The sequence below is a fragment of the Schistocerca piceifrons genome, chromosome 2 (genome assembly GCF_021461385.2).
Source record: "Schistocerca piceifrons isolate TAMUIC-IGC-003096 chromosome 2, iqSchPice1.1, whole genome shotgun sequence".
In the NCBI taxonomy this organism is placed as follows: Eukaryota; Metazoa; Arthropoda; class Insecta; order Orthoptera; family Acrididae; genus Schistocerca; species Schistocerca piceifrons.
This window is the reverse complement of record NC_060139.1, coordinates 929,796,941-929,817,027: the sequence shown is the minus strand read 5'-3', so window position 1 is coordinate 929,817,027 and position 20,087 is coordinate 929,796,941. Positions and strand designations below refer to the sequence as shown.

The 20,087-nt window shown below is 41.4% G+C and overlaps 1 protein-coding gene across 1 annotated transcript in view; it reads right to left on the bottom strand.

Annotated features, from left to right (window-relative positions):
* The window catches only part of LOC124776000, a 50,721-nt gene extending 34,209 nt beyond the window's left edge, over positions 1-16,512 (bottom strand). The window contains exon 1 of the mRNA XM_047250842.1: positions 16,364-16,512. Coding sequence (XP_047106798.1) covers positions 16,364-16,512 — 149 coding nt within the window. The remainder of the gene's footprint in view (positions 1-16,363) is intronic.
* Positions 16,513-20,087: the final 3,575 nt, after the last annotated feature.

The following is a 20,087-nucleotide window of genomic DNA, read 5'->3' as shown; positions in this document are numbered from 1 at the left end:
GGAGAAGTTGTTGACCTGCTTGTGCTCATGACCGGTTTGGGGCAAGGCATTGAAAACTTATTTTTCTTAAAGCCAGGAAGAGGAAATGCAGAAGACAAGTGGTTTTCCACTGCATCTTACAAGTTTGACAGTGAATATATTCTGTTCACTCACGCCTTTAGCGGATGTGATACAACATCCACTTTTTTTGGTCAAGGAAAAATTAAGTGCTGCAATATTGTTGCGAAAAATAAACACCTAACCTCTGAGCTTTGCACGTTCAATAAACCACATGCTACCCGTGAAGAAATAATAACAGCAGGAGAACAGGTTACTATCGCATTGTATAGTGGAGGTATCAGCAGTTCCCACACACCAGACCATTTGCGGTACCAGCTATTCGCCAAGTCTGCCACAAAAAGCAAACTGAACCTTGCACGGTTGCCACCTACACAAGATGCTGCACAACATCATTCGTTGCGGACTTACCAACAAGTCCAAAGTTGGATGGGAAATTGGAAACCTCCTGAGAAATGGGACTGGAATCACAGTGACCACGGTCCAATACCCATTATAATAAGCCAAGATCCAGCACCTGAAGCACTTCTTCACATTGTTTCATGCTCATGCAAGCTGAACTATGGCGGAGTGTGCTCCTGCGGAAAAGCGGGTTTGAAATGTTCTTCAATTTGCAAGAAAAGTATTGGGGTCAACTGTGAAAGCGTGCCAAAATTTTTATATGAAGACAGTGAAGAAGATGTTATGGAGGATGTTGAGGAAAATGCTGGCGAAATCAACGAACTTCCTGAGGCTGACTCGCTGTTTAAAGAAGAGGTCAATCTGGGATCAACTCTATGTACAGATCCTGAATCCGTAACTCAAGGTATTTCTGGTGACACTGAGGAACCTGGCCCATCAAAACGTTGGAAGTGATGCTCATATCTGTCTCAAGTGGACTAAAGTGCGATATTCCAAGTATTACACACCCAGAACTGTCAACATTTTTTTGTAACTCACAATGCATTTTAACTGTAATAAAGCTACTTATTTTTAATGTCAACTGTGTGGCTTTTATACACAAGAATAATTACGTACCTAATTAGGTTGCCTATTGCAGATAATAATAGTTCAGTTTCCTGAGACAATTTATTTTGTGTATGTGTGTGTGAGTGTCTATGTCTCTTAATGATGTATTTTTATATTTATAGTTTTACAAATACCAGGGCTGAGGTAGCCCATAGTGAACTTCAGGTAGTGATGTAAGAATCACAATAGTTGGTTGCCCAGCAATCCTCACGTTGCATACAGAGAAATTGAATAACTGAAAGTGAGGTGGCGAATTCCAACATATAACATGATATATAATGTATTTATACTACACAAACAGAAACTGAAAAAATAGTGTTCAAAAATAAGGTATCTTGCCACTATGCTCAAAATTTGAAAAATTGGTATTTTTTGATGCGCTGTAGCGCCTTAGATATTGGGAGTATAAAAAAATGGCAAGAATCAAATTTGTAGAGAATTTTGTGCTCTTTAAAAAAGGAACGAGACGTCAAAGCGATAGGAGCAAATGAAACTGAGATATTTTGAAAAAACTGTAAAAAGGCCGAAATCTCCAAGTTTTTTGACTGCAGAAAGTTTTCCCAAGCGAAATTTTGTTGGAAAAACTCGGTTTTCTAATCTTTCCAACCATATGAACGAGTTGAAAAAATCAACTCTTCTACCCACCTTTTGCAAGGTGTTGTTGTGGTCTTCAGTCCTGAGACTGGTTTGATGCAGCTTTCCATGCTACTCTATCCTGTGCAAGCTTCATCATCTCCCAGTACCTACTGCAACCTACATCCTTCTGAATCTGCTTAGTGTATTCATCTCTTGGTCTCCCGCTACGATTTTTACCCTCCACGCTGCCCTCCAATACTAAATTGGTGATCCCTCGATGTCTCAGAACATGTCCTACCAAGGTATATCTGCCATTTGACTGGACTATACGTGATAAATCAATCAAATCTAAGGGCTGTAAATTCAACTGAATATCTAGGAATTCAATTATGAACAACTTAAATTGGAAAGAACCCATAGAAAATGTTGTTAGGAAGGCAAACCAAAGACTTCATTTTGTTGGCAGAACAATATTAATATGCAACAGTTCTGCTTAAGACACTGCCTACACTACACTTGTCCGTCCTCTTTTGGACTACTGTTGTGTGGTGTGGAATCCTTATCACATAGGATTGACGACATACGTCGAGAAAGGTCAAAGAAGGTCTGCACGTTTCTTATTGTACAGGACAAGGTGTTCGTTTCTTTTGCGGCCTGTTATTGTAAAGGTGGCTCAGTGGGTGTCGTGGGGTTTCCTACCGTGGGGTTTCCTATGAGCAGTGGCGCACTAAACCTGTCAGAGGCCCGGGCCGGCAAAACAAATCGAGGCTCCCCTTGCTGTCCCCTCCCACCCTCCTCACCACACAAGAGTTCGAGAGTTTCGGACGCAAACGGAAGGAAGTCCCACATTGCTTATCATCTTCGTTTTGTGTCGTGATAATTTACAAGGTATAACGTTATTTTACGTAACACTGAAAGTGACTGCTCTCGTAATCTCGTTGCTATTATCTAATAGCTATGTTGCCCCTTATACGACAGAAATCATTACATGATTTCTGTTGTTCGAATCTATTATTTATGTTTCTCAACTAAGTCGGCATAGAGCGAGCGGGGTGTATAAAAATGAATCCCTATTTCCCAAACCAAGAGGAAGGTCACTGTCTATATAAAACTTCGTTCAGTGCATGATGGAGGGTACTTTACTTACGGATTTGAACAAAAGCCACAGTGTTGCTCCGATCTTGATGAAATTTTGTACATTTGATCTTCAAAACAAGGGGGACCTCACCGTCTACGTGAAATTTCATACGGTGTATGGCGGAGGGTACCTTACAACAGAATTACACGCTGTTTGACTGATCAGCTTGGGAGTTGGCTCATGTATGTATGTTTTCGTGGTGAAGGCATTTATACAAGCCAACGTATCCTGGATGGCGGAGGGTTGGCCTACCTTTAAATAAATTCAACATCGTTTCGTCAATCAGCATGAAAGTTGGCAGATATACGTATTTTTTCATAGATGGGGAAAGAGGAGATGGCATGGCAGAGGCGGAGGAGGAGATATACAGAGAGAGGAGAACGTGATAGGCGCGGAGAAGGGGGAGGAGGTGCATCCAGAGAAGTGAGAGAAGCAGATTAAAAGAGAGAGGGAGCAGCAGGTAAACAGAGAAAGGGGGAAGATGGTGAATGACTAATGGAACACTGTAATAAATACATAAATTAGGAGTGTTATTGTGAATTTGATGTACTATTAGAAAAAGTGGAGGAGGAGGTGGACAGAGATGGGAAGATGGATGGAGAAGGAGAGGAGGATGGAGAGGAGGAGGAAGTGTTGTGAGAGAGGGGGGCAGATGGAGGAGATGGAAAGAGACGGAAGGGCAGGAGGAGGAGGTGGATAGAGAGACGAGATAGGACTAAATGGACAAGAGAGATGAGGGAAGAGGGGATGAACTGACATAAAACTGGGATAAATAAATATCCGGGTAACGCTGGGTTTACTGTCATTATTTAGATAAGGATTTACGCGACAATGGGCGTGTTCATCTGAAAGTAATTACAGAATATTTTCCTATGGTTAGATGCGGCGTATAAAGTCTCGATAATTAGAGTAATGTTCTTGATGTCTACTGATGATAAAATTCTTTGCTTCATACAGATGACTCCACCAGAGTTCATCTAGTTGGAATTTCATCTTTATAAAATGAACTACATAATAATCAGCTGAAAAATGCTCCTGTTGGAGCACAATAAAGGCAAATATGATCGTGTTTAAAAGACTCTGACAGAAAATTGGGCAACCAGGTGTGTGAGTCCTCATTCGGCCTTCCTCACCGAAAATTCTGGAAGCTTCACTGGACGAGTGACCATGTTATGTAAGAAATTTACCAAGTAAAATTTCAGTTTTGTTGAGTTAAAAATTCAGTAAATAGCAGATTTTGTACCAGAACTTTAGAAATACCGTTAAAAGCGTACTTTTGTGAAATACAAATAATTAGTTTCGTATGACATATATGACGAAACTCAAGAATCGGCAAGTTAACTTTGCGAAATTATTGATCCTGGTAAAATGTGTGCTGTATTTACATATACCGTTATAAAACAACAATATTTTTAAGGCCCACAGCAAATCCCAGAATTTTTCACATAGAACGGTAAATTTTTTATCATCCAACTTTTCGAATCTCTAGACCCCCTCCGTGTTGACGCTCTTGTTTCCGACTACAAATAAATATCGAAACCGTGAACTATCCGACTGACATGAAAATAAGAACATCCCTTCACATTTTATCCAGGCTTAGGACTGGCTATGCACGTAGTACATAGGCATGTTTAATTTTTTTTTCATTTTTTCATTTTATTTATTTTTTGTTGTTTTTGTTGTTATTGTTCTTGTTTATTTTTTGTTGTTTTTGTTGTTGTTGTTGCTGTTCGACATTACAGTAGCAAATTGATAACCTTTTTTCTTATCAATCGTAATTTCTTATTCAATTTTTTGTAAAAAGGCTAGAGATTTTAAATACCTTTTTAAATCTCCAGTGTCTTCATATGTTTTCATAATGTCTTTCAATCTTTTGTCAAGATCTATGTACCTTTTCTTTCTTTTTTGAAGAGATAGGCCAATGGAATCTTTTTTAATTTCAAAAATAGCATTCACTGCCTCCTCCTTCAGCTTTTGAATCAGAAAGTACACATTTGGCTGCTTCTGATTTATTGAGGAGCAGCCGTCCCGCCACCCCCTCTCAAAGGGGGAAACGGGACGGCCGCAATCCCGCCCAGCGCCGCCACCGACGAGACCGTGGCCGCCCTCAAAGCCACGATGGCGGCAGAGAGAGCGGCAATGCAGGAGATCGTCGGTCTTCACCGGCAGCTGCAAGAGTTGCGGGAAGAAATAAGAACGCTGCAAAAGAAGCCACCCGCCCCTGATGCCACCCTACGGTGGTACGACAAGCTGGGGTGGACGTGTCCACGCAAACGGACGTCGCCCCGGAACCTGTAGCAATACAGGAAACCGGAGAGACGCCCATGGACGTGGTGCAGCCTGTCCCGCCGCCGCCGCCGCCACAGCCGGTTGCGGAGAAGAAGAAGCAGCAGCAGGACAAACAAGAGTGGGGAGGGATGTACTCCGAAACCATCCCCTTCCCGGACGTCACCAACCTCCCAGCGGTCCTGAAGAAGATCGCGACCATGGTGCGAGATGGGCGGTACGACGTCCAGCGAAAAGCGTACCTTTTCGCGCAAGCGGAAGGGAAACGGAAGCCACCGCTTCCACACCGGCCGTTCGAGCTTCGTGGCGGATATCGGGCAATTATGTTCGAATTCGTCACGAAGAACGACCTCCACACCATAAACTCCAACCCGATCTTCACGCCGCGGGACTGGGGCTTCATCTTGGAGGACGCGGTCGCGCGGATGAAGAAAGAATTCGGAGATGGAGAGAAGAAGCTCACACCCGAGCTGGAGTCCGCGCTGAACAACATAGCGCGAGATGGGAAGAACATCTAGTACCACAGGAACATCCAACGTCACCGCCAGCATGCCTGCATGCTGGCAACCAGGATCTACGACCAGGCAACACGCAAGGACCATCCAGAACGAGAGGCAACACCATTCCAACCCATTAGGATCTTGGAGGAACAGCTATACTAAGCTTAGACCCCATACCTCGGGCCATGGTTCAGGTCCGTATGTTTAGCGTCAGCGTCAGCTCCTTAGCAGCTAAAATTTTGACAGTACATCTGTTTCGAAGTATTCTTCCAGTGCGAAAAATTTGAGGGTAAGATTTGACATATCGGACAGGACCGTTGCCCTGTGAGTAGCGTCCCTGTGCATTTACATTACTTGTTTGCAGCGTTTCCTGTACTGTTGCATCAAGTTCGGAACCTACTGTGTTTCTGCACTGAGTATATCGCAGTAGTTAAGCATACAGACACAACTGCTTTCGATACAAACTGCCGTAAATACAAATATTTCGATCGAGGGTGAGATCGCCGTCAACCGCAAATGAGCACTAAATGAAACCTTGATTCTTATATTCAAACTCTAGCTACCATGTTAGGAAGACGACTTCCAGGTCATGAACTGGAGAGACTGAGACCTAGGATCAGAGCAGTCGCTTACTATGGAAGCTTCTACTGGCAGGAAATGCCGCGACATTTGAAAACAGTCACCTTCCGGTTGGCCGTGGGCACTTCAATGGCTATGTTTCTAAATAGCCTATTGGCGGATATGCAAAACCACGGATCGACATTAGAGACAATTTGAGTTCTCCCCCAATAAACGTAGCTCTACACTATTTGTAGAGCCCGCAGCTCGTGGTCGTGCGGTAGCGTTCTCGCTTCCCACGCCCGGGTTCCCGGGTTCGATTCCCGGCGGGGTCAGGGATTTTCTCTGCCTCGTGATGACTGGGTGTTGTGTGATGTCCGTAGGTTAGTTAGGTTTAAGTAGTTCTAAGTTCTAGGGGACTGATGACCATAGCTGTTGAGTCCCATAGCGCTCAGTGCCATTTGAACCTTTTTTGAACAATTTGTAGTTAAATCATCGTCTTGATGATTTCAAAGTTTCCTTGGAATTAGAATGAAGTTTTCACTCTACAGCAGAGTGTGCGCTGATATGAAACTTCCTGGCAGATTAAAACTGTGTGCTGGACCGAGACTCGAACTCGGGACCTTTGCCTTTCGCGAGCAAGTGCCCTACCAACTGAGCTAGCCCAGTACGGCTCACGCTCCGTCCTCACAACTTTAATTCCGCCAGTAACTCGTCTCCTACCTTCCAAACTTCACAGAAGCTCTCCTGCGAACCTTGCAGAACTAGCACTCCTGGAAGAAAGGATATTGCGGAGAAATGGCTTAGCCACAGCCTGGGGGATGTTTCTAGAATGAAATTTTCACTCTACAGCGGAGAGGTTCGCAGGAGAGCTTCTCTGAAGTTTGGAAGGTAGGAGACGAGGAACTGGTGGAATTAAAGCTGCGAGGACGGAGCGTGAGTCGTGTTTGGGTAACTCAGTTGGTAGAGCACTTGCCTGCAAAAGGCAAAGGTCCAGAGTTCGAGTCTCGGTTCGGCACACAGTTTTAATCTGCCAGGAAGTTTCATCCCTTGAAATTGTTATTTCTGTAGTGTCATACACCTAGAGGAATTTCAAAAAATAAAATATGATGCACGGCCGAACAAAACAGATGGAATCTTCATGGGGTTATATGATTATGGATCCTGAAACATTGGCGACGGAATCTTACACCGTTCCTTGCATGGAAATTGCTCTTACAACTTGCTGATAGATTAAAAATGTGTGCTAGACCGGGACCTTGAACCTGGGAACTTGTTGATTCGATCTGGGGCTGGCGCGCCTCCTCGAAGCCCAGAGAGGTATGCCCAACACGCGTCGTCATCCGGGCGAATGAAGTATGACTCACTATCTGCGCTCATAAACTGGATTCTGCCGGCAGCTCACTCCAACAACTCGCTGTAATTTGTAGTCTCAACACTTCGGAGACATGTCACGTCTGTTTAAGTATCTGCTGAAGCTATTTCTCGAATTTTTGGCACGCCTGTCACTCCAGGTGACAGGGACACTCCATAACCCAAGAGATTAAGTTTCTTTTTTGTAAGGACCCCTTAAGGGGAACGCCCCTGAACGGGATGCATTTTTAACATTATCTTCACCCTCACAGTGCAGCTGATCTATAAATGAGAGATAGCTCAAAAGTTTACACACAATTAGGGTCATTAGTCACAGCATTTCCCAAAAAATCATTGAGGTATTTATTATATATTGGTACTGACAACAATATCGATAATAGTATAAAAAACGGAACACTATTTCACCGCGGTACCATTTTCTTTGGAACCACTGACTGCACAGCTTGGAAAAAAGTCAGAGTACATACAACATTCACATAAGTGTTTTATGCCTCCAATTTCCTGCCCTGGTGCTGATCTGTGAAAAAGGCAAGTAATTTATTTTACTACAACAAAAATATTTAAAAATGTAGCTCATATATCACCGACATCATCATCATGTTATAAATTTTTCAGGAAATAGTAGGCAAGGAAGGTAGAGGTCATTCTAAATATCTGTCCCAGTTTTTGTGAGTTTAACCTTAGTCATTTAGGAGAAAAGTGTACCTGAATGATAAAAATTCAGGTTTTCGGTAGATCGCAAAAGAAGATTTAAAGATTTATTAACTTACCACTATGCTCATGTAGAACATTCCAGCTGCATACTCCAGTTGTCCTGTTTCCTTATCCTCCATACTCTCTTTTCATTCTTTTCTTTATCCTTTGACCCCTTGGTAGCAGCTTCTGCAGCTGTCTCTGCTTCGGATGTCCGCCGCTCATCAATAGCAGTTAGAGCTGAAGCCATATTCCTTCCCATCTGGATGTTCAATTTCTTCGTAATATTGATCCTTGAAATTGCACCATCACTGAATGTTATTATTGCATCCATTACACCAGTCTTCAGCACTGTCAGCCCAACAAATACATTTTAGGGTATTTTCTCCCATATACAGCTGTTGTAGCTTTCATTTGCATTCTGAGAGAGACCATGTATACATTTCCTCATAAGATTTTTATTTGCCAATCCCTATATATAGGCCTAATTGCCTCCATTACAGCAAGTGGTAAGGAATGCTTGTGGGTACATTGTATGCCTGTAGCATTGCTGAACCGGTACTTACACGACGAATCGTCCCCTTTTGGACACAAGCCATGCTGTGGAGTTTCATCTGTTGGCACTCTGTGAAACCATGTTGCTCAAACAGCTCGTCTCATGTTCACCAAATCTCCTACATTTCTCCTTCTTGCTAGTCTGTAATATTGAGTCAAAGAACTAATTTCACTTTTTGTAGACGGCCTGGACCACCTATGTGTTTTCTGTCTGACAGTTTCTCTCCACTGAAGTCTTTACATAATTTTCTCAGCCAAGCTCCCATTCTTTTTAGCACATGCCCAACACATTCAAGCTTTTCTATCAGTGTGTCCCCTTATGGTCTTTCATTAACAACAGTAGTGTGTCCTTTACAGTCTCTGTCCCCAAGGTAGCCTACGTATCTCACACCACGACTGACCTCTGATCTTCTAAAAATGCTTAGAACTCTTTTCGTTTCCATGTTTCCACTTGGGCCATTTCCACTTGGGCCATCAAAGTTCTTTACACAAACATGGATGCCAATAAACTTACTTGAACAACCCTGGTAGTGCTTTCTTAGACATTCATAATCTAGTATCTTACCAGTTCCAATAAATGTGGCAGTTACAGCCCCATTCAGAGAAGTATGACCTCTCTTCTGCCAGGATCCATCAAATGCTGCTACAATGTCTGTATTCTCATACTAGGCTATTGCTTCTTCTGCTACTCATTTCATTGAATGTTCACTTACACCACATAAAGCATTATGTATTAATTTATTGTACCTGTCAAACCTCAGCAGAGGTGGAGGCAAATCCATCACTACACAAAATGTCTGGGCAGCTCTCCTTCCCCTTCCAATACATAGCATTGCATAAGCAAGCTGAGTATTTACACTGTAGTGTCGACTATCAGTTAATGGCGAAGTCACAGTATCACTGTGCATCTTACACGAGTTACAGGCAATCACTAACCGACTTGAAAAACCTTTCCTTGCTGAAATGTCCTCAGAAATGTCAACACTATCTTCACAATTGCAGTACTCACATTTCATAGCACTCTTCAAAAGTCTTGACAGCATATTTAGTTTCACAGCAACATTTCCGTCGTTATTGCTTCTCACAATACTACTAGGCTTGATCTTATTACATTCAGAAGCACTGCTTGTAGATACAGTTTCCGCAGGCGACTTTTGAAGCAACTGATGGGTATCATTCGGTTATTTTGCCACACGATCATTTCATATGGACACTCGCAGGAAGGAAGGAAAGAAGATTAGTTGGTTCGAATGGCTCTGAGCACTATGCGACTTAACTTCTGAGGTCATCAGTCGCCTAGAACTTAGAACTAATTAAACCTAACTAACCTAAGGACATCACACACATCCATGCCCGAGGCAGGATTCGAACCTGCGACCGTAGCGGTCGCTCGGCTCCAGACTGTAGCGCCCAGAACCGCACGGCCACTCCGGCCGGCAGAAGATTAGTGATTAACGTCCCGAGGTCATTAGACACGGAACACAAGTTCGAATTAGGGAGAAATGGTAAAGGAAACTGCCGATGCTGTTTCAAAGGAATTATTCTGGTATTTGCCTTCAGCCATTTAGGGAAATCACAGTAAACTTAAACCTGGATGGCCGCACGGGGATTTGAATGGTCGTCCTCCCGAATTCGAGTTCAGTGTGCTAATTACTGCGCACGTCTCTTGTTATGGACACTCGAGGTAATAGTGATCTTGTGACCTTTCCCACAAAATAAATGAAGAAAGAGAAAAACATTTTTTTTAATTCCGCGCGCTCTATACATCCGAGTCTCGTATTTTTTATCTTGCTGCTACACATTCCCTGACGCATGTCTGCATTTTAAGCTGTTCTGAATATTTAGTTTATTGTTATACGTGCCTTCGAATGATCGGCGAACTTTCACTTCCGAGAAAGATGGATCAAGAATTTGCGTTAAATTCTGCATCATTAATTGAATGAAGTGCAGAACCGCATACGAAATGCTGACTGCGGCTTTTGGCGAATCTACTATGAGGAAGACAAGAATTAAAGAATTAAGTCTGGTATAAATGTTTCGAAGAGGGTCTAAAAGACGTTGAAGACGCTCACCGCCGTTGACGCCCTACCACATCAATTACTGACAACGTTGTGGAAGAAGTAAAGAAAATTGTTCCATGAAAATCGCCGAATCACCATCAGAGAGATTTCTGATGATGTCGGTATATCCTCTGGCTCATGCCAAGCAATTTTTTTTTTAATGTTTTGAGCATGAAACGTGCAGCAGCAGTTTCTTCCGACATTATTGAATTTCGGTCAAAAACTACGTCTCGTAGACATCGCTCACGAATTACTGAATGAAGTAGACAAAGATCGAGAATTTCTAACGGGGATTGTAACAGGTGACGAAACATGGGTGTACGGGTATGAAGTCGAAACTGTGGCCCAATCTTTCCAATGGAAACTGCCTGAAAAGCCAAGATCGAAAGATATTCGACAAGTTCGATCACATTTCTAGCTTCGTCTCCTTCGATTACAGCGTGACAGGTCCATCATGAGTTGCCGCCTTATGGTAGTACGGTCAATAAGGACTGCTAGCTGGAAGTTATGACCCGTCTGTGTGAAGCAGTCCGGAAAAAAAAGAGCAAAGCTGTGGCAAAACCACTCGTGGAAATTACATCATGATAATGCTTCCGCTCGCACCTCAATGTTTGTTCGTGATTTTCTGGTGAAAAACAAAACCGTTATGTGGCCTCAGCCGCCGTATCCGCCAGACTTAGCCCACTGCGACTGCTTTCTACTCCGAGGTTGAAGAGAACCATGGAAGGACGTCGTTTTGCCACCATTCATGAAATAAAAACAGAATCGCTGAAGGAGCTGAACAATGTGACGAAAAGTGAGTTCAGAAGAGCTTCCAAGACTGGAAAAAGCGCTGGCACAAGTGCATTATATTTGAGGAGAACAAAGTTGATGTTGATGAACAAACAAAGGTCCTTTAAGAAAAACAAAGAGTCCCGTTACTTTCTAATCACATCGCGTATTATTTGCAAGCTTAGAAAATACTTTTGAAGATATTAACTGGAAAACACTCTGTGAAATTCTGAAACCATCGGGAGTAAAATCTAGAGAGAGATAGGTTATCTATAGAAACAAGACTGCAGTTACAGTAGTCAAAACATATGGAATTGCAGCAGTAGTTGAGAAAGATGTGGCGTAGGGTTGGAGCCTGTCCTCCATTTGTCCTGTCGCGATCTAGGACAAGTAGCAAAGAAAAAGCAAAGACACAAGCAGAAAAAAAGAAGTACATGGAGAAGAAATTAAAACTTTAAGGTTTGCCGACGAGAGACTGAAAATACAGTTTCTTGAAAACAGGTTACAAGATGAGCACCAGTAAAAGTAGAACAAGAGTAATGTAGTGTGGTCGAATTAAATCAGGTGATGCTGGCGGAATTATAATAGGAAATGAGATGCTGAAATCAGTTGACGAGTTTTCTTATTCGGGCAGAAAAATAACGGATGGGGGCAGAAGAAAAGAAGATATTAACTGCAGACTGGCAATGACAGAAGCTATTCTGAAAAATAGAAATATGTTACATCGAACATGTATTTAAGGGAGTAGTCCTCTTTGAAGATTTCAGAAAATCGATTGTTTTTGCCTAAAACATTCCAGGAATGTCCACTTTATTGCAGTGTTCATCCCAAGTTCGCCAGAAACCTTTTATCGAGTTACAAGACGATTTGTGAAAAACTATCTCCGAAAACCAATCACAGCGGGGAAAAGAATGTTGACATTGCGGCCAATGTGGCAGATTGTAATTCCAACGACGTGCTAACAGGCATTATGAAAATTATGGACGTGCTCGAACATGATATCGGATCACCCTGTTAAAACTTCTCCACAAAAGCGGACAAAAATCGTATCGAGCGATCAGAAGAGCGAATGATAGAAGTTTGCCAAAGAGGCTCGCAAGACCACCATGGCCACAAAGAAGATGGAGGAGGACGTTCTTATGGGTCTGGAAGGATTTTAGTATGGTCTTGTGATTATTTTGCTACAAATCCAGCAGGAGGGCTTCGGGAATTCCCGCCGATAACAAATGTTCCAGCTGTAGGGGGTCCTTCCACCAGGTCGCGGAGTTTACAGCGAGCCTACGATGTGGGGGGAAAAAAAAATCCTAAAGACAAAAGTGTAAGGAATAAAATCATATCAACACATTAAGCATTACTTTTTATTTTACTCGAAAAAAATCACGAATATCACTTACTTTTCATGCGTTCAAAAAGGGCTGCCCCCTTAAGCGCTCGGAAGACTTTTTGGACATATGTGCCTGGAATGCAGCGTTGTATAGAAGTGATGCGTGTACAATAAACAGTAAAACGAAAAAAAAATAGAAGCTTCGATATAGGGAATTACAGAAAAATGCTGAAGAGTAGAAAGGTATATAGAGTTACTAACGAAGAGGTACTGAATAGAACTGAAGACAAAAGAGATCTGTAGTACAACTTGACAAAAAGAAGGGATATTTTAATAGAATAAAGGATGGGAATAGGCATAGTTGATTTTCTAATAAGAGGGAAGTAAAGTTATAGAGGAGACCAAGGTTTGAATACAGCAAGCAGATTCAAATAAATGTAAGCGGCAGGAGCTATGCAGACATTGTCCGCAGTTCGCGGCCTTGCGGTAGCGTTCTCGCTTCCCGCGCACGGGGTCCCGGTTCGATTCCCGGCGGGGTCAGGGATTTTCTATGCCTCGTGATGACTGGGTGTGGTGTGTGTCTTTCATCATCATTGACTCGCAAGTCGCCGAAGTGACGTCAACTAAAAAGGACTTGCAATACAGCGGCCGAACTTCCCCGCATGGGGCCTCCCGGCCAACAATGTCATACGATCATTTCATTTCATTATATTAAGAATCTTCATACCTGGAACTACGTTTGCTGTTTGTCGGAAGTATCTTTGTTGAATTAATACGTGTTTCCCCATGTCTGCATAACTTGAAGTATATAATTTATCGATTCTTGTTGACTGACGACTATAAAGCTTGCAAAAGTGTGTATCGTAACGGAATACTTGGTTTCGAAGGCTATTTGTGAAACCGGTTTTACGCAGACTGTCCTTTTTGTTTTTTCTCGCGAATCATTAGCAGAAATGTACGAATTATGAGATCTGCAAAAGGCTTAGTTCAGTCTAGCTGATGCACAAGGTAATCAGACATCTAGCAAGAAGTGACTTACACTGAAAGACACACATATTTTCTTCGCCTGTGATGTAAGATGTTGTAACCCTTCTAAACGATAGTCGAGAAGACTTAAATAAACTATCGAACGGAAGTGATAGTATATGTAACATGTAAGACGAATCAAGGGGAAACCAAACTATTGCCAAAACATCAGAACTGGGAAAACCACAACAGTAAAAGAAAGCAAGATTACATCACATGAACGTACCAAAAACAAACTGGGGAAGGGACGTAAAGATTCAACAGCTAATGGGCTCTAGTAGTAATGAAGTAAGAAAAAAGACTCTTGGGCTGTACGTCTGCAGCACAGCAGTGTACTGGTCTGAACAGTTAACTACGAGAAAACTAAAGAAGAACCTAGAAGCACTGGAAAGGCAATACTGCCGAAGTATGTTCAAATTTAAGTAATAATAATAAATGTTAAACACTTCGGCTCCTTAGGCCACCGTCAGGCGAGAGCTGAATCTCGCAATCAAAAGCCGATTCGTGAACGATTAAATATAATTTTTAATAATGTTATCATTGTCCGCCAAGTACCGACGGAAAATTCAGTTAACGTTAAAATTTAAGTGGACAGATGACGTGCAAGACGAAGAGGTACGGGGAAAACTCGAGAAGGAAAAATATACACGGCAAAAGTTGCGACAAGAAGGGCTACGTTAATGCGACTCGTGCTGAGATGTAGAAGGATAACAAGTTTCACACTGGAATGAGCGTAAGAGGCGAAAACCTTTTAGCACCAGGTGAAGATGAGAATGTGGAAAACAAATTCTAGACGATTTAGGCATAATCGATGCCTAGAGGTGAAAAATTAGTAGGCCTACACGCTACTCAAGAGTAGGCGAATTACGTTTAAAAATTGCCATTATGAGGGGCTTCCAAAGATGTTCCCAGCGATACAAATGCAAAATATCGTCGAGATCTTGGCGGTATTTTGTTTATTGTACATAAATATTAAAATGTTTGGAAGTTCTGAAAGCAGCGTTATGAACACTTATGAAATGGTTCCATACACTTAGGCTAAAGACTAAAGCTCCGTTGTTAAATATTTCTTAAGAAGGACTTTTTGTTCCTAGATGCCAAACACAACATGAATGGAATCTTGACAAAATGGCTGATATATCAATTAAAAAACATGGCAAAGTGTAACACAACTAATGAAATTGAATGTATCTTTTAGTATTATTATCTTGAGGTAAGAAAAAAAAATCGTACATCAACAGTCGCCATAAGAGGAAATCGTTCTGAACTAAGCAATATTGCAAATTCAGACATTCGTCTCTTTTAAATTTAAAAATATTTCATTTACTGCGACCTTTGGAAAATGTACCTGTTCCATTATAACAAGATATATTCTTGGAGCTTAAAAGTAAATTGTCTTAGTGTAGGACCAGTGCGGAGATGTTGCGTAAATGAATTTTTTTAAAGTAAAAACTAATTATAATTTTAAGATGGTATTAACTTTCTTCCAGAAATTTTTTCTATGTAGACTGCTACGTGCTGCATACAGTTGAATCTCGTATGTAAACTGTTTTCCTCCAACCTGGTAGGTAACGTGTTCAGATTTCTCTTGTTTCGACAATCCATCCTGCTACAGTTTGGCAAGAAACTGCATTTGGCAGATACAGACTTTCTAAACTCGTAGAAAATTACAATTTATTGTCCAACTTTCACCTGTATTACTTCTAGGAACGAGTAATGTGGACAACTTTTCTCAGGTAAGGAGACAACGGAAGGATCTCGAATATATAATGAATACTTTTGTGTTTATCACATTGCTTCTGCTCTCCTACTGGAAAAAAGCAACAGCTGAAGTTGGTAATTTCAGCTAGTATCAAAAGACTTTAATCTTCTTGTAGTAGTGCCCTGAGTGTACAGTTCAAAGTTTTATTTTCGCGTTAATGTACTACAGTGCATCCGCGCTAACAAACGTAGGAGATGACACTATACTATACAATAAACCTTTTTTATGTTTGAGGTATTCTATTCCTCGTATGAAACTAACTTTCTTGAAAGTTTATTACATATGACCTATAGGCTCTAATTAGTGAGAACTATGAACTCTGTTTACGACATACAGCTCGTATTCCCAATTTTTTCACAAAAAGTTAGGTAAAACCTATCGTTTAAAGAGAAGCATATATGCAAATCACTCCCAAAACTAAGTTTATTGACACTTTAGTTAATCATCAAAGTTTTATGTTGAACTACTTGCAACAATCAGAAACTTCCCCCTTATTGAACTCATAGCGTGCAACTCTTAATCGACAACTAACATCTTTAAGTTGAATCACTAAGCCAACAGATATTCCATGATCGGAACCTTTACATTAATTAGAGAAATTAACCAACGTGAAGAAGTAAAGGGAAATCCAGTGGTGTGAACTGTAATGCTCAATCCCAAATAAGGTATACTTACTACGGGAGAATAAAGCCAGTGTAGCTGGGGTGTATTGAATCAGTGCTTCTGAATAGCTCGGGGAACTGTACCCTCTCCTTGATGTCCCATACTTTGCGCTTCGGCTGGTAGACGAAGGAAGGTTGCGCCTCTTTTACTTCATCGCCCATCTCGTAGCTGTTTGCTCACCGACTGAACGCGCTCTCACTACAGCGTTTGTTTTGTAACCATAGAAACAGCCGAAAGGCTACTGCGAATCGATTGGCTTCATCAGTAGTACGACCGCGAGAGAACGACTGTGTATTTCGTTAATCTCCTACATTAGCGCTAGAATAGCGTACGTAAACAGTACGGAGCGGGTTATAATTTACCGCATAGATGAGTCAGTCAACCTACCTAAAAGTACATGACTTCCGATGGTGGGGTCCTCTTAGCCGTTACGAAGAAAACCTTTATTAGACTTCCATCCTTCTTTCCACGCTTCCTCAGGAATACTGACATTACAACAAAACATCATCTTCCCATACAGGTCTGCGGGTTTCGTCGGGAGCCTGGAGTGTTGTCCAGTGCGGTATGGGCTGGAAGATTGGAAGTACTCTTGAGAGTATAGGAAAAGGCAGTGTAACAAATCGTGGAGTACTGCACTAGTAAGTATACTCTACAGTAGTTTACTCGTAAGGAATGAAGATAGTATGTACAAGTAATGAAAGTGTTGCCGCTGTGTATCCTGCAACCAGTTTCATACGAACAAAATTTTTGGTAACATTTTTGGAAACGGCTATTTTGGAAGCTATATAAAATCAGTGAAAAATAGTCTAGATCGCGATGGTTATTTTATTAGAACTACTGCTTTCGGCCTAGTCTTAGGCTATTTTCAGGCAGCACCATCAGCTGAAGCTGACAATTTGTAGAACAGTCATTTAACCTCAGTCGCTGAAACTGCTCAACGACTGAGTTAAATTAACATCGTCAACTTTAGCTGTTGGTGCTGTATGAAGATGGCCTAAGACTAGGCCGAAACCAGTCATATTAATAAAATAACCATCGCGATCTAGATTGTTTTTTCACTGATTTTATATTTCATACCAATAAACTTGAAAAATATGAGGAACAGGGGCACATTTGACAAATAATTGAGATTTTTTTATTGATTCCTTTACTCTTCTCCGGTATCTAGAAGTACGACCATGTTTTGCAATCCTGAAACACACTAAAAGCTTCGAAATTTGTTATGATTATAGTGGAAAACGTTTTTCTCCTCAGTTTTCGCTGTTAATCTCATCACCACGAGTGGTCTAACGGGATATGCAATGTCTTGCGATTCCTTCCTACATTTGGAGATTTCCTACGTTCCCAGTATCCAGTTAATGAGGTTTTCAATACGTCAATATATGCCAGGTTTCCGTATGTTACTGTTTGAAAGGACGACTGATTGAAACAGCGTTAAGCCAGTCGTTGGACGTGTGAATTAAAAAGTGCTATTCACGCATAGCCAGCTTCTCCGAATATCCTATAACTGGACCACATAACACGTGTCTAACCAACCATTTCATTTTTTACAAATTATCTAACTATCTATACTCAAGGATTGATGATGCCTGTCTGCTACATGGAAAGCAGTAGAGTTTACCGTAAAGCTGCATAGCAAGCAGTAATGTACTGTAAACAGACTTCAAATGTAGGTAAGTATTTTCTCTAAAAATACCAACGTAATGAAACAAATTTTAAGGTGATTTGGAACTTCCTCTCAGATTAAAACTGTGTGCTAGACCAGGACCTGCGACCTTTGCCTATCGATGGTAAGTGCTGTGTGCTCTGTCGACTGAACTATCCAAGCACGATACGCAACCCACCCCTCCCCCTTCACAGCTTTTCTTCCACAAGTACATCTCCTACCTTTCAAACTTCACAGAAATTCTCCTGCACATCTTGTGGTACGAGCACTCCAGGAGGAATGGATGCTGTGATTACCAGACTTAGCTGCAGCCTGGGCGCTCTGCTTGATTTGAAATTTCCTGGCAAATTAAAACTTTTTGTCGAGTCAGAACTCTAACCCAAGGTCCAGAACACAGTTTTAATCTGCCAGGAAGTTTCCGATCAACGCTGCACAGTGAAATTTCATTCTGGAAATATTAAGGTACCAATAGAAGATACAAACTAGCTATTTAATACAACTTCGAAAGATCTAGCTTTATTTGCATTTGGTTAATGCATATCTTGACTTTTTTCACACCCGTGAATATTCTCATCCTTGGAGGGATCTCTGGAACACAATGAATTAATTAATTAATTAATTAATCTGGCTTGAGTGAACCTTGGTGATCAGTACCACTGCCACATTATTTTCATCGTTCCACGTCATTTTTGAAATCAGCGTTATCTGTCAGTGTATTTCTTCAGTACTCACTTGGTGGTTGCACAAGCCATCCTTTACGTTGTTGAACCTCACGGAATTGTGAACACAAATGCTGATTAGAAAAAGGGTGTCGCTTCAATTTTAACTGTAGGCTTAACATGTAGACTTAAATGCAGTCGCTGAATGAAGGAATATTAAAATATATTATGTCGTTAACCTACTGTACGAAATTAGTATGAAAGAGACTGAAGATTATAAGAGCTATTTACATTAGAGCCGATGTAATGTCACCACGTAAGTTGTAATAGTTGAGCGCGCATGGGTGGAAGTGACGGGAACGTCAGAAGTTGCTCAACAATTATAAGAAGGATGGCATCTACAATGAGAAACCTCACTACGGGAAGGGATTATAAATTTGGGCGCTCCTATATGGACAACTGTCGTTGAAATCTGTTAATCCATTGAATGTTAAGAAAACTGCAACAATATAATCGATACGTAATACTTGATACGAACTTTGATTCCACACATTAGGTATATGGCAATATACGGGGTGTTTCAGAGTCTTTGTTACTAGTGTCTATGGGTGACAGATCATGTTACAGGGAATAAATAACTTTTGTTTGAGAAAAACTGTTCACTGCTGCTTCCCAGCTTAGTATTTGAAAGCTCTGGAACCACGATATTTCACCAAACCAGCTTATCAGGTGCGTAGCACACTAATTGACTCGGTAAACTGATAGTGATTTTCCGCGAGAAAACCACAAGAACGGGTGTCTCCAATCGGAGCAAATCATTTTAGAGGGGAATCAGGGGCTTCAGATTTGTCTGGGCTACCATCCTTCATGTGGAGCATATGACTAGATGACAGGCAACACGCTGCATACAAACACTGCAGAGTGCCTATGCTTTATCACTTCTCATGTACATAATAAGCATTAAACAACGTTTGGTATAGTCAGGAAGTGTCAGTGAACAGTTTGTACATAATAAAAGTTATTCCTCATGACGTGATCTATCAATACAAGACGTTTGCAGCGAAGACTTTAAAACACCCTGCATGTATGATTAGGATTACAGAACTGTACTACATATCTGGCTTTGAGAATGCATAGTCTCTCGATTACCAGCTTTCATCATTATCGACAGTGTGTACACGTTACAGAAGGATGTGTTCCACACATGTGAGCAAATCCGGGGGCAGTCAGGTGTGCTCACTCTAGTGTGTGATTCTTTGGGAAGGAAGGCAGAAAAAATGTGTAAGAATGTATGGCAGCCTTATTGAGCACGTCATGTATAGAGTAGTTTTGAAGTCCATGAAACATTTCAAACAAGCGATGCAGATAAATGGCCGAGAACAATATAATAAATTACGAAGTTCGTAGAAGA